The sequence below is a fragment of the Lonchura striata genome, chromosome 3, assembly GCF_046129695.1.
Source record: "Lonchura striata isolate bLonStr1 chromosome 3, bLonStr1.mat, whole genome shotgun sequence".
In the NCBI taxonomy this organism is placed as follows: Eukaryota; Metazoa; Chordata; class Aves; order Passeriformes; family Estrildidae; genus Lonchura; species Lonchura striata.
In genome coordinates this window covers 58641136-58655457 of record NC_134605.1, presented here as the reverse complement: position 1 = coordinate 58655457, position 14322 = coordinate 58641136, and the positions used below count along the sequence as shown (strand labels likewise).

The following is a 14322-nucleotide window of genomic DNA, read 5'->3' as shown; positions in this document are numbered from 1 at the left end:
AAGATACCCCTGGATGATGGCTGCAGCTTTAGGATGCCCATCTACAGAGCTGCTAAGCATTAAGCAGCATTTATGTTAATCTTTTTTTTTTTTGGAGTTCAAGACCATCCCTGACTAGTAGTGCTAAATAAAAAGGCTTGGTTATTAATTAACTTTGTCTACCAGTTTCTGACATGAACAAGAAATCAGCCTGAAGTCAGTGATATCACTGTATAAAGAGTTAGGGTGCCCATGGAGCAGAAGAGAAGATAATATGGAGCCAGGATGTAAACTGAACACAAAACCTGGAGGCGCAGCAGCTGTGGTTTTAATCACACCTCCAGTCTGTTGGCATAAGAAGAAAAGGTCACACTACAGAGCTAAAGGTTGCTTTGGTTTGTGTTTCACGGCTGTCCTACTCCAACATTACCTTCCCTTATCTTCTCTGCACATGAATTTTCTTACAGTTATTCTTTGTATCTCAGCCAAACAGTCAGAAAGGTTTTACACAGAGGATTCCCACAGTCACTTTGTTCCCAGAGCACAGAGATTTAATCCCACACTCCAACCAAAAGAGTTGATGTTACAATGCCTGTCCTTGCATTGAGCCATGGAGCCCTCCTTTGAGTTGACCCTTAAGGAATGTGGGATCCAAAGTTTTGCATGAATCTGCATGTGTCAAACAATGTCAATGTGCTTCAAAATGTCATTAATTTTAATAAATATAAATAAATTATCATTATTCAAATTCCAACCTACCTACAGTTTAGGCCATCAAAGCTTAACAGTCTTTCATTAGAATAATGCAGGGATCTTTCCAGAAAACAAAAGATACTGAAAGAATGGTATATTTCTTTCACTAATCTTAATTAATTAGCATGGAAAGAATTTCAAGCAATTTTATGGACCTATTCTTGGGTAAATTTTTGTAATGCATCTAAATTTGTATTGACCTACAGTTCAAGCATTTTTCTTCGTAACATTTTGCATTATTTCTGCTATATACTTGAAAACTTTTCACAGCCCCAGTAAAAATCATACATATGAACTGACTGAAGCAAGACAAATATCTAATAAAAACAGAACACAAAATAAAATAAAATATATATTTCTCATATACAAGTATAAAAATCCCCATCAGTCATATAAAAATAATTTTGTTGGCAACAGTAGCTAGTGATTTTGATTATATTATTTGTGTCCATGAACTCTCAATTGATATTTGAACCTGAACTATTTAGGTGCTGTCAGTCTCTTTTTCTCTACCCTGAAGTGCTTGCAATCTGGACAGCTGGCCAAACAATGCTTCTTAGGAGAGTTGACGTAAATTCCCAGGGTCAAATATTACACAGGAGTCTGAGTTGCAATGAGTTTGTTTTCCTGCATACTCTTTTAGCACCCAGTACTGTTGCAAGGTAGCTCCTTAAAACACCTTCTGAAAAGGTCCTACCCCACAGGGATGCTGAAAGAGTGTTGATGTGGATAGGTATGAATTGAGCCTTTCCAGAATAGGAACCCCAGAATAGGAACATCCCCATAACACACCTGTAGTCAGCTGGCAGTGGGGCAGTGGATGCAGGGTTCCCATTCTTCCTTTTGAATATTGACTGTTTTCAGAAAAGTCCTAATGTGTACTGCCTGACTGATAGGGATTTTTTCCATGTGTAGTCCTCTGGATCTTTTCAGAAGACAGCTGAACACCCATGGCATGGTTTGTACAGTGTACAGATATGTGCATGGCCCTGAAGAGAACAAGCAGACATATTGTTGGCATCTGAGAAAGCAGCCCCTTGACAACTGAGCTGCAGCGTCTGACTGTACACACAGCTCCTCCTTCACTAGAGCTGGGACATTAAAGGTTTGCTGCTGCTGGTGGTGGACACCAAACCAACATCTGTACACACCTACAGCAAAAAGAGGCTGTCCCGTGCCTTGCACAGCTCACCATCCGTGTTACTGATGTTATGCAGAAACTTGGTTATTGGGCTTTGCTTGTGGGAGACACAAAAGCAGTGAATGAAATAAGCACTGGATTATGGAGCACAGCAGGCTCCAGTCTCAGGCTGACACCTCTTCAGCCATTTCCTGATGTGCCACAGTACGGGAACAGGCTGGGTCACGCTGGAAGACACTTACAAGACAAACATGCCCCTTGGCACTCTTGACATTGCAGGGCAGGCAGAATCTCAATTTGTGCTTTTTACTTTTGCAATCTTTTAATGAGCTGAGTAGACTGGAAATAATAGCTTTTCAACTTTACACAGTATCTAGCATCTTCTGATGCCACTGCCATGTCAGCAAGACTGTATTAAACACTTCTGACCACTTGAAAAAAAATTATTTTGGTGCTGCTGCTGTTAAGCTGCTTAAAATGCCTGCATAAATTTCAGCCACACAAACCCAAGCAGATGTCTGCTGCTGCTCTTTCAAGCAAAGGAATTTTTTATTTTAGTGGTGGAAACTTAGAGTAAGGGTCAGGAAAGAAAGAATAACTACTGTCTTGCATATGAATTTGTCTAACTGACTGAGTTACCTATTTTCTCTTTGTGCACTTGTCTGTGAAATGGGTATGATTATTCTACCTTGTAAGGATATTTTGAGTCTTGGTTAATTGCTTGTGAGCTGATCTGGAAATCTCTTCAGTGCAGTCTTCAATAAACATTAAGATTTATAGCTTTTGGAGCTATTGTTTTCAAACTCCCTGTTTTTAATTGTCTTGCTATAAAAGTGACTGTTGTAAATAACAACCACTAGTTTGTGATAATATGCTGTTCAGAAAAAAATCCATTCTGTGTTATTGATTTGATTTTGCAACACTGTTTCATGGGCTTAGGTTTTGCTTGGTTTTCCACTGCTTTAGCATCTCCATTTACATGTTTCTCTGCAGCGATAGTTCCTGTCCTGTTTGCTTCTCCTTTACATCAGCCAATTTTTTAGAGAGATATAAGCTTTCTCCTTGCTTTCAATTCTCTGATTCCTTTTTCTATGGACACAACCCTTGACCTCCCCTGAGCCTGTAACCTTCATCAAAGCCTTGTTTTAATTAACAGATAGGGTAACGTATCCCCAGAGTTGCTCCAAACTCACAGTCCTTCCCACTCCCTGCAGATCATATTTATCAATCTCCCCATTTGGCAGAGGAATCACATTGATTTTTTGGCAGACACAGCTGTGTGGTTTCTTAGTATCTCAGTTTGCATCACCAGTTACCACACAGCTAAGGGTGTCCAAAACCCTCTGTGCTATTCTTCTTGCTGACATTTTCTTGCATCACAATGTTTTTTCAGACAAATTGGATGTTTAGACTAAGGGTAAATGATACTGAGGCTGCTGAGCTGAGTTACGATAGTAGTGACAACATTGTGTCTGGGGTAGAATTGCTCTAAAATTTTGACTCCACACTCTGTGGCATTTAAAACATTGTTAATATGCACTTGGCAGAAGACTGGGAGATCTCACAGCTGGCCCTTCCCCAAACAGAAGCCATGCTCAGCTCTGAAGGCATGTAATGAAGGCAGACCAAAGCACTCTCCAGGCTCAAGCAATATCTAATCTGATCTTGAAAGGAATGAGCCAGAGCAGGCTCTCAAAGGAACCTCCCCCCACTGCTATTTGATTTTAGTGATGGTGGGTAATGAGGACCTGAAAGTGGTAAAAGGGCTGAGAGCATGTTTGGGAAAATCCAGTCAGAATCTGAAATTTAAAAAAATAAAGTCCATTTCTCAGAAAGAGTGAGATGAGATAAAAAGTAAATATTTAGATGAATTCTGTGCTCTGAGTTTTCCAGGACAGTGTTGTACAGCATAGAAGAAAAAAACTTATGGCACTATGTGAACAGAAACAAAACTATCACATCTGAAGGGAGAGCAAATTTCAAAGAGTTCAGTAGAAAATGAGATAACATGCAACATGCATTTACCAATATGCCAAACTTGCCTGATGTCTTCCTTTGATGAGGCAAATGTGGATAATCTAATCCATACGGTCTTTGGTAACTCAGTAACAGAGATAACACAGGGGAAATAAGTTAAAATGGAGAATAAGAATAGTCTTACAAATATAATCATGAGATAAAGGAGCAAGCAAAAAGTGTGCTGTCAAGAGGAATGTTGCTACTGGAGATGGGTTTGATACAGAACCTAGGCTTGTGTTCAGAAAATTTGCCAGTGACACACAGATCTACTTAGCAAAAGAGGACTAGAGTGGGGGAGAAGAGTGGGGTGGAGGTTAGAAGTGTGTAACAGAGTCCATGAGAAAGAACCTTGAAAGAGGACTATATGGATGTTTTGGTAACCCCAAAGAGATCTCATGGCCTGCAAATATGACAGCTGACTCTGTCTGCTGGAGTTACTGGGCAATGGAAAGTCTACTCTAAAGGAAGTGTCTAAAGGAAGTTGTCTTCTTTAGCCTAGACAAATACAGCTGAAAGAAATGACTGCTCTCTATAAATACATCAGTAGTTGTATATATGAGGGAAGGGCATGATTTATATAAGTTATTGCTTTGTGTTAGTAAAAGACCAAATGGGAATAAATTGGTCATGCGTAAAACTAGGCTGAAAATGAAAGGAGGATTTCTAAATTTTCAAGCAGGGGGATTATTCCAAAACTGGAAAAGAACTGGGCAGCTTCAAGCACTAGCTTGACAAATTTCTGGTAGGAATTATGAGATGTGTTTAGGAAAGTTCAATAATTAAGGAATATGGAGGTGTTTTCTAGTATTAATTTTTTTATGAAAGAGAATTGAAGAGGTTAGAGGAAGGAGAACAGAATAAGAAACAATAAGACTCCTCTCTCTTGATCTTTTTTCTTTCTTTCCTTTTCTCTCATTCTGCTGTCCTTCTTCTATGCTTCCCTATTTCTTTTTCCTTTTATTAATTTAATCCCAAGGTATTATACTTTAGTTTTAACAATACTTTCATATTTTGGTTTTGAACAAGGGACTCATAGGTACTTTCTTAGATGATGCCAGTTTTGTCTTATAAATCTTTTCATGTATGCTAGCTAAAAAACAAAATATTAGCAGTGAACCCAACCCAAAGCTCATCTTGGTTTAATGGGAAGACAGAACAAGACAAAGTTGTTGTTTTTTTTTTTATGGAAAACTTGTACTGGGGCCTTACATGGTTTCTCACCCATTCTCATGTTTCATCCCATGTGTTTACTTAATAGGCTTTTTCAGGAAACAGTTGATAGGCAGAAGATGAGAGAACTATTGTTCAGCTCATTGACTGTTTGCAGCAGGTTTGAAGCCTGATAGAGATATAGGACCAGGTTCATTTCAGTTACCTTAAAGCCCCATGTAGTTGTGGTCTGCAATGCTCAGGTTATAAACTGATGAAGGCATTTGGGGCTGTGGTGGGCAAGGCTGAGTGCTTACAGCTTTGGCTAATGCTAAGAAGAGCCACAGATGCCCAGCACCTCTTTACACAGAACAAGTGAGATGGGAAAAAATTCTCTGCTGCAAGTCTTTGCCTTACTTGCAATGACCCAGGGTCCTTGTGTCTGGAAATCGGCTTTAAAATTTATGTACTTTTGTGACATTGGCCCAAGCAGGAAAGAAAAGCAGCAGTATAATCAGTCATCCCATATAAAGATGAGTTTTTCCCATTTTATAGATGTCTTGTCTCTCATTTTCTTCTAGGTAAGTTCTCAGTTACCCTAAATAAAAGGTATCTCCAGCCCTGAAATTAATTTCTAGACTTGTAAAAGTGGCAGAGCAGAGAGCAATCCTCCCACAGCACAATCTACCAGAGGGACCATAATCTGTAGGAACTCAGCTGGAAGTACTGTGTTCAAGGGCTTTCTGTATTACTAAATTACTGTAGTCCTAAAAATGGCATTCAGGTAATTCTGCAGTCCCCTCAGCCATATATTGCCTTGAGCTCTAATGCAGCCTGAGCTGTCATCTTCATGCATGATGATGTTTACAGGTTAGTCCTTTCAGATCATATATGGAGAAAACTGCTGGTATGTAGTGCCGTAAAATATCAACATAGAAAGGAGAAGGACATGGCTTCCACAAACTGCTTGTTTGAAAAACTGCACAGAAACAAAAGCTGCTATTTCCTCTTCATACTTGCGCATTCACTTTGGCTTGACCTAAATTGCTAATTAATGTAAATTTTCTCAGAGAAAAAGGATTATGGATATTCTTTCCCTTATCAGGTTTCAGACAAGCAAGTCCTTAATCCCTGCAACAAACTTCTTCTCTAAGACATGCCCTGTTTCTTTTTTTTTTTCCTTTTATGGAACACAGCTATTTATTTTCCCATTTATCATATCTTCTTCACATTCTGAATAAATTTGTATTTGGTCTTGGTCCAGACCTAAGAGGATAATGAATTTTCATATTCACTGAGGTTACCATATCACGAGAACAGTATTTAAGTGGCAGGGACAGTTCATCATCTCTCACCCTGGTTTAGCTGTGTTGGTTTGTGCTGTGATATATGACATGACATGTTATTTTGATATGAAGGAGGTCGTATACTGTAAAATATTATCCAAAATCTTCATAAGGTAGGCCAATGCAACAGAAGAGGCAGTGCAAGTACCACAAACATCCACTTGCCAAAAAAACATCTGGCAGGGATGGCAGTAGGTGAAAATTAAAGGCTCCTCTGCCCTGGGATATCCTATTCATTGGCCAAAGAGGAATTTGTAGGTTTTCCACATTCAATGATCTTTTGAATTGGGAGTGTCCTGCACAGCTCTGAAGGATGAGGCCTGCAAACCCCTCACAACAGATGGATGTGACTTCTGCCAATTAACAAACCATTTTTATTTAACTTTGGGAAAGTCAAACTTCTGCTGGTATGTGAAAAAGAGAGATTTCCCATCCATTTATAGCCAAAGCTGTTTAATGGGCTATTTATATCGGTATCCAGTATGCAATATCAGTGGACAAGGAAAAGGATAGTAGCCAAAATGAAGGTAATTGTGTGCCATCAGATGACAATATATTTTAAATTCCCAGCCTTGTCAGGAGGTATGTTGTTATAATTTATCTTCATTGGATTGACTTCAGATTTTCCCCGTGTACCTATATATGACCCACTTTCTTCTTTCCCCTTATCTTTTTAGATTTGAGTCATCTTTAATTAAAACCCAATATTTAACCATTAAAACCTCGGATTCTAAGCACAATTACTTGTTACATCTCTTGCAATGAAAAAAATATAGGCATTGTAAATCAATTGGTTTTCTCCAAGCTGCACCCATTTTAAGTGGATGAAGTCCCTATTTTGTTGTTCTAACCCCACCAGAAATGAGTGCTGCAGGCTATTCTGCAAAAAAAAATAGTTTCTATTCTGCAAAACAAATAGTTTCTATTTCCCCCTTTATTTTAATTAAGTGTCCTGCCCTTTAATTTCAGCCTTTTCTTCCTGTTCTCTGACCTCTGGATATGATTAGCCCATACCCTGAATCATCTGACAACAGCAGGCAGCATCCCAGAGGGTCAGTACTTTGTCATCAGAGAATAAGCCAGGCTTAAAAAAAATCTGTTCCTCAAATTCAAGTCAATGTTTGAATGCACTTTCAGATGGGTCTAAATTCACAGAGCTCTGCCAGCCCTTTCTGTACTCTTGGACGCAGCAACAAACAGGGTTTCAATTTAATGAGAGCATAAGGCTCAAGGAGAAATGATAACAATGAAAATACATCTGGCACTTTCTTCCATAAAAAAAATCCGTGTTGAAAAAATAGCAGCATTTCAAAAATTTAATGTGTTTTACTCTACATTGATTTGGATTTTCTAGAATTAGACTTGGAAAGCACCTCTACTAGAAATATGTGCTTTTGAGGAGATAGACGCAGTGATTTCAAACTGGAGAGATTGAAGCCCCAGCCCTTGTTTCATCATAGACCCTGCTGGTGATCTGGACAAGCCTGCTCAGTACCCAGATAACAAATGACCTTCTCTGTGTGTCAGGCATCTTTCAGTAAAGAGGGATAGCAGTAACCTCACCGAGCAGCCAGGAGTGCCAGGCTCTGCAGTGCAATTCCTGCCTCCCACTCTGGATGGAGGATGCATCCCCTGGGTTGCTGGTTATGGTGCACTGGTGCTGTGGGGATGCAAACTGTCAAACAGCTCTACCACACACTACACTCAGACCAAGAAAGCTCACAAATGTGCTTCTATACACCAGGATTCTGGTGGTTCAGCCAGAGTGTCCAGATCACTGGCAGGAGACCAAATAAACTCTTGAACCATCTCTCCTTGTTCTCACAGTAGTTAACATGTGACACATCACCAGTCCAGCAAATGCAAGATATATTTCTGGGAGCCAGCAACACATTATGAGCATATAGCTATTTTTGTTTGTGTGTGTTTCAAACACTGGCATTGGACAATGGGGATTTTCTGCAAGGAAGGTAAGAGGGGTAAGAGAAACATCAATGAACACATATATCTATTAACAGAAAAGTATAGGGAGAGAATTCCCTTCTTTGTGTCTCTAAATTGGTTTTACTGATTTCATCTATCTTCATCACAATAGCAAAAAGGCAGCATCTGTTAAAATGAAAACATTCAGAAACCAAAGGCAGCTATTTGTCCTGTTCCACTGTCCAGGACTGTATCAGTATGACAGTTTCCTCAATTATGACTACAATTAACAATCTCTTTCAACTGTAAATTCATGGATTACCAGTGTAGGTCTGAAAAAACCCAGAAATCACAATTTTCCCTTCTTATAGAACAAAATTAGGTAGAGGTTTCCAGTGATAACTTCTCAGTGACTCTAAAAAGATAGAAGACAGTTGACAATACAGGAACCTTATACAGGAATTGCAAGACAGTTACTTTCCTCTTTAATAATACAATTATATTAAAATCTTCAAGCAGTTAAAAAAAAAACAACAGATAACCTTGCTGGTAAGCTGAGTATCAGGTAAACATGTGCCAATAGTAATGTACTTAAATGAGAAGCATGTTGGGATGACAACCATTTTTAGGGGCTGAATTTATGTGCTGTTTGAGTTATCAGTCTGAGGCTTCTACAAACTGCCTTGGAAACAACAATTGTTGGCTAACACTGCATTTTTTTCCTCTGAGTGACCCAGCTAGTATTTTCTATATCTGCCCTTAAATGTGGCATCTTGGTGCCTGAAAGGGTTTGACCCCAGCTTACAAATTAGTTACTGGTGTAGGCTTCATTATTTTTGCCTGAAGGGTTAAAAGAACTGACCATATTCTTGGCATAATGGAGGGAGAGTGAATGAATGAGGATGAATGAATGAATGAACTAATGAGTGAATGGAGCAGCTTATCTGCTCCTACTCCAGTCTGTTTAAAGAGAGGGTTGTCGTTTTAATCACTCAGGAAATCCTTTCCACAGTGTAGTCCCTGCTAACAATCTCTTTCTGATGCTTTGCTTCTGCTGTCTGGGTCTACCCAGATTTATTCAGAATACCTGTCCTGATGCCACATGGAAATGACTGCTTCTCAAGTAAATAAAGAGTGTGCAGTATTGTCACTAGAAAAGAGTCAAAGAAACAGAAAGGACTTAGCTAAAGCGACGAGATAGAGTTACACCTGCATTTCTTGGAGAAAAACAGAATAAAATGCATAGCAAATATTTTCTGAATCCTGATGTATCTATGTTAAAGAATATAAAAGAAAATCAAATCCAGGTGTAGCTCAGTCTTACTCTTTTCTCCTGCATGAATTATGATTACAGTCAAATTAGAAACTGTGAAGTATTTTCCTGAGCTTACAAATGCTTCTTTGTTCTCTTTTTCCCCCTACTTTGTGAGATGATGAATGGATGAGGGTAATGCTACACTTCAGGAAAGTAAATGGAAGGTGTGGAGGGAGTCATAACCCTAGGTGGATGTGGAGCAGCGAGTCAGAGGCAAGCTGCAACATCCCTGCACTCTGCTTTGGAGTGCATTATCCCAGCCAGAATAGCTGCCTGTATTGCGTCAAGCCCTGGGGTCAGCCGTGACAGAGATACACATTCCACAGCAAAGAGTGCTGATGTAATGCCTTTGGAGCCCCCAGCCTTGTCCCCCTGCCCTGCTCCTCTTCACCTACACTGCTATTACCCTTGGTGTTCAGTAGAACTGCCCATGCCATGGGCTCCATAAAGTAGAAGACCAACATAAAGCACTTTCATTCTTCAATGACTTTCTCTCTACTCTGGCTGAGTAAGAAACACAGCAATAATAAAAGAAAAGAAAAAAGAAAAAAAGAATTAAAGGAAAATCTGGAAAATCTTACCCTCTTTTTAAAAAACTGAAAGGCTGAGCACTTCTTGACTGGAAATCCATTCATGTCTTTGTTGACCATTTTCCACAGTGAAGGGTACACAGTGATAGATCCAGTGTGCCAGTGTGGCACTTGTTAGTGCATCTGTTTTCCTCTGTATTCTTTCAGCTAATGAAGACAGAGCAGGGCAGGAGACTCACCGGCATGGCTCAGGCAGCTGTCCTTTACACATTCATCCTGCTGCACCAGCTACTGCAGCAGCAGCACAGTGGCAGCAGCAGCTCTCACATGCAGCTCTCTATTAGCTTCTTAAAACCATCCCCTAAATACATATCCTCCTGTAAAATCCTGTGACAGCTCTCAGATCAGAGGCAGCAGACCTCAGGCTAAGTGGGTCTCACATAAACCCGGGTCCATCCATCCTGTGAGATTTACTGGTACCACATGCTGTATAAGCATAGAGGATACCGTGCTTAATTTGCTATTTTCCTTCTTCAGGTGGTGCAATTCACTGCTGTTTGAGATGAGAGCTGGTTTTGATTGTGCAAATTTCAGTGGGAGCTGCAGTTCAGTAATAGCAGAGAGAGAGAGAGGGAGGGAGACAGGGAGGGAGGGAGGGAGGGAAGGGAAGGGAAGGGAAGGGGGGGGGGAAGGAGAGAGAGAGCGAGGGAGAGATGCACAGGCAGAGCAGCCAAACACAACCATACAAAGGGTAGTAGGAAGGCTCAGGGAAAGAAGTGCTGAAAGGCAATATCTTTCCCCTGGGATAGTGACAGAGGTAGCTGTCATTTTATAGGTGAACAGTCTTTGAGTAAGAAGAAAAGAAACACAGGTCAATTAAAAAAAATGTTTTTCTTATGTTCTGATTTAAACAGTGTTACTTTGGAAAAAAGCCCATCCAATGATCAATGTCATACTGGGTTATGTGACAGGACATGCTGTAGATAGTTCAATGAGTTTAAAGGAAACCCACAGTTCCTATAAAGTACATTTCTTATATGTGGTGCAGATAAATGTGACCCAAGCAGACACAGACACATTTGTCCAGATATTTCCATAGAAACATAGATATATATCTTTGAAACCCAAAGGGTTTTTCATTAGAAATAGGACTGAAAGAATCTTGAAAAGGCACCTTTTTAAACTTCCTTTTTATTAAATTCAATTGAGTTAAATGTCACCAAGTCCAGTGAATCCAATAATATGTGTTTAACTGAACTGTAAAGTCTACCTTAATTAAGTTACATTTTCCAGAAAGGTTTGGAAAATAAAATAGGGTTTTCATGACCTCCTATCAGCCTATGTTCCAGGTTAATAAACCTCAGTTTCAAGAAAGGACCTAATTTCTAATTTCTAATACTGATCTGGCTTCTCGCTCGAGCCAAAACTTCCAAGATTGGTCAGCCCTGTAATATAAAGTATTTTATATATATATATATATGAGGATATGAGGATACTTGTCTAATTTAAATCATCTCTATGTTTAGGTAAATAAACTGAGCATTTCACATTTTTCAGTGGAAGTAATTTTAAGTAGTCTTTGAAGATATTGTGTCACTCTTCTTTGCCCCTTTTATCCCCTCTTTTGAAGATCCTTTGATAATAAGAGCTGTATATCCTATTCAAGTGCAAGGTTCCCCTTATTGCATGTAGAGAGGTAAAACTATGAACATAGAGAATCCCACAGGTCTTTGGACCTGCGCAACTCACTGGAGACTCCAGGCTGAGCAGATTGTAGGCTATGACCTTTTTTACAAGTCAACAACATGTATTTCCCAACTTTGTACCTTTAGCTCTCCATCACTGTTTATAAACAATTTGGCTGCACTCATCCTAGACTTCAAATTTCTTAAGGATGTAGTACCACAACATTCATTCAAAACCTCTTTTCCTCATACCTATTTCGCCATTTTTTCCCTTTTCTTTTCCCATCCTTTCCCATCCTTTTCCTGTCTTTCCTCTTTGTATTTAATTTCAGTAGTCACGATAATACTCTGAGAAATATTTCTTGAGCTCAGGTTAAAAATTCTGGTCAAAATTATGAGGGGAAGGTACAGCCTGATCCCAGGTCACAAATGAGAACACTCATTGGGAAGCTACAGTTCAATGTCCAAGCAGCACAAAAGACATAATCTTGATTTTGGATGTTCTTACAGGACTGTCTGAAGCAAGGAGATTAAAAGCCAATATCTCATCAGAATTGTTTCACTTTATATAACTAATTGTCACTGAAGCAAGGACAGAGGGAATTTTCCACTCTGCTGCTCTGTCTGGGGCTAATGGATTTTGCCAAGGAGCAATTCAGCCCGGCCCTTAAAAACTGATCAGAAATTCAGAGTGCCCAGCTAGAGGGACATTGGGGAGGTTTTTAGAAAATACGGAATTCTCAATATGCATCAGCAAGTCTTCCCTGAAGTGAGCACCACCCTCCTCCACCTTGCAGCCAATCCCTCAGTCTTATTGATCTCTCATAATCTTTTGCTGTGCTTTAGAGCTGTCAGAGCTATATTCTGCTGCTTACAGATAGAGCTGTAGACAATGGCGAGTGCCCAATTTCTACTGGTGGTGTCTCTCACTATTCTGAGCACCACATGCTTCGTTGGCTAGTCTGAAATGCAAGAAAATGATTGTCAAAAGAATGACTTTCTCTCGGGCAAACCAGGCAGCTTGCTATGCACGTACATTTATTTTTGAGATCTTTGATCTATTCAGCCACAGCTTTGATCTGTCTCTCAGCCTCAGATATTTCTCCTGCAGGCACTGCCTTCTCTTTCACAAAAGCATTTGTGTTGTCTCTACCTTCTCCATAAGATTTCCAGCCTGCTGATTGAAACACCATTCTCCTTCAAGCCTCCTAAACCCAGCACCCTGTAGGCTGCTGGGGGTGGAGACTGCTGCTGCGAAGATATCTCATGAGTCCTGGTGCAAGGGCCTTGGCCCCAGACCTTTTTGGCTGTTTACTTTGTTTGGGTGCTTGCCTCTTTTCAGCTGAACAAACTATGCCCTTAAGTTAATTTCCATTAGAGAGAAAAAACTCCAGCTGCTTTTTAAGTAGCCTGATAGTGATAGTTTTAAAGTACTGTAGGAGTTATTTTTTGATGCAGGTGCATTGCTGCAAGGGGAATGGCCTAGGACACTATCCCTGAATCACACAGAGCTCTCCTTGGCCTCCTCAGGATATCTATATTTTGACTGGAATTCTTCTCAGCTGGAATCTCATTGACTCTGTGGCCTCCAAGGAGTTTATTTCCAAACATTTTTTTTTTTTTTTTAATACAGTATCAATCAGAGTGCAACTCAGTGCCTGCAGAGCTTATATCTAGCATTGGAGATCAAAAATATAAAATAGGAGGAAAAAGGGAACACCACATATTTGTTTTTACACCAGAAGCCAAATATTTAAAGCCAGAGATATTTTTACTAGAAAAAATGTTTCACTTTTTTTTATGATGCCAAAAGCATGGCTTCATAATTAAACCTTAAATGAGCATAAAAATCCATGTTCACTGCATTTAACTTCAGTAAAAAGGCATAAAAATTGAGTAGGAAAATAAGAATTTCAGCCAGGACAACACACTCAGCTGTGCTTTATTGTGATTGTCACAAAACATCAAGGGCTTTCATCAGCCTGGTGGACTGCCAGATATACCAAACACTTTAAACAAGTCCTACAGGTACTGCATGCTTTAACACCCTTTAGCGGTTCCCATTAAATTGTCATATACTCCGCAATGATAAAATAAGTTTTTCATTAGGGCAGTCAGGAGAGAAATACACATGTATCATAGCTACAGAATTTCAGAGAGCTGCAAAACACATGGTAGCATTTGAATTCCTGTGAGACAGCCCTGCAGGGAGAGCATGAAGGTGTTTTTCTTGAAGATCTTCTTGAAGAAATAACATAACTTTTGACTGACGTAGTATGCAAGGGGCACTAAGCCTGGGCCAGAATTCTCATTCTCTTGTTGTGCCTCTTATGAACACAGATACCAATAATTTGCCTTGCTTTTAAATGCTTACAAGTGCAATGTCACAGATAACAGGTGGTAAATCAATCCAGGGTTTATCATAGAACAAGTAGATTACATTGACAAGTTTAATTAGCTACGACCTTAACAGACTAAATCT

At 39.6% G+C, this 14322-nt stretch overlaps 1 protein-coding gene across 1 annotated transcript in view; it reads right to left on the bottom strand.

Moving 5' to 3' along the window:
- SGK1 (serum/glucocorticoid regulated kinase 1) overlaps window positions 1–10775 on the bottom strand; it is a 70035-nt gene extending 59260 nt beyond the window's left edge. Inside the window, exon 1 of the mRNA XM_021540657.3 lies at window positions 10207–10775. Within this exon, the coding sequence (XP_021396332.2) occupies window positions 10207–10275 (69 nt within the window). The 5' untranslated portion in view covers window positions 10276–10775. The remainder of the gene's footprint in view (window positions 1–10206) is intronic.
- Between the last annotated feature and the right edge of the window lie 3547 nt (window positions 10776–14322).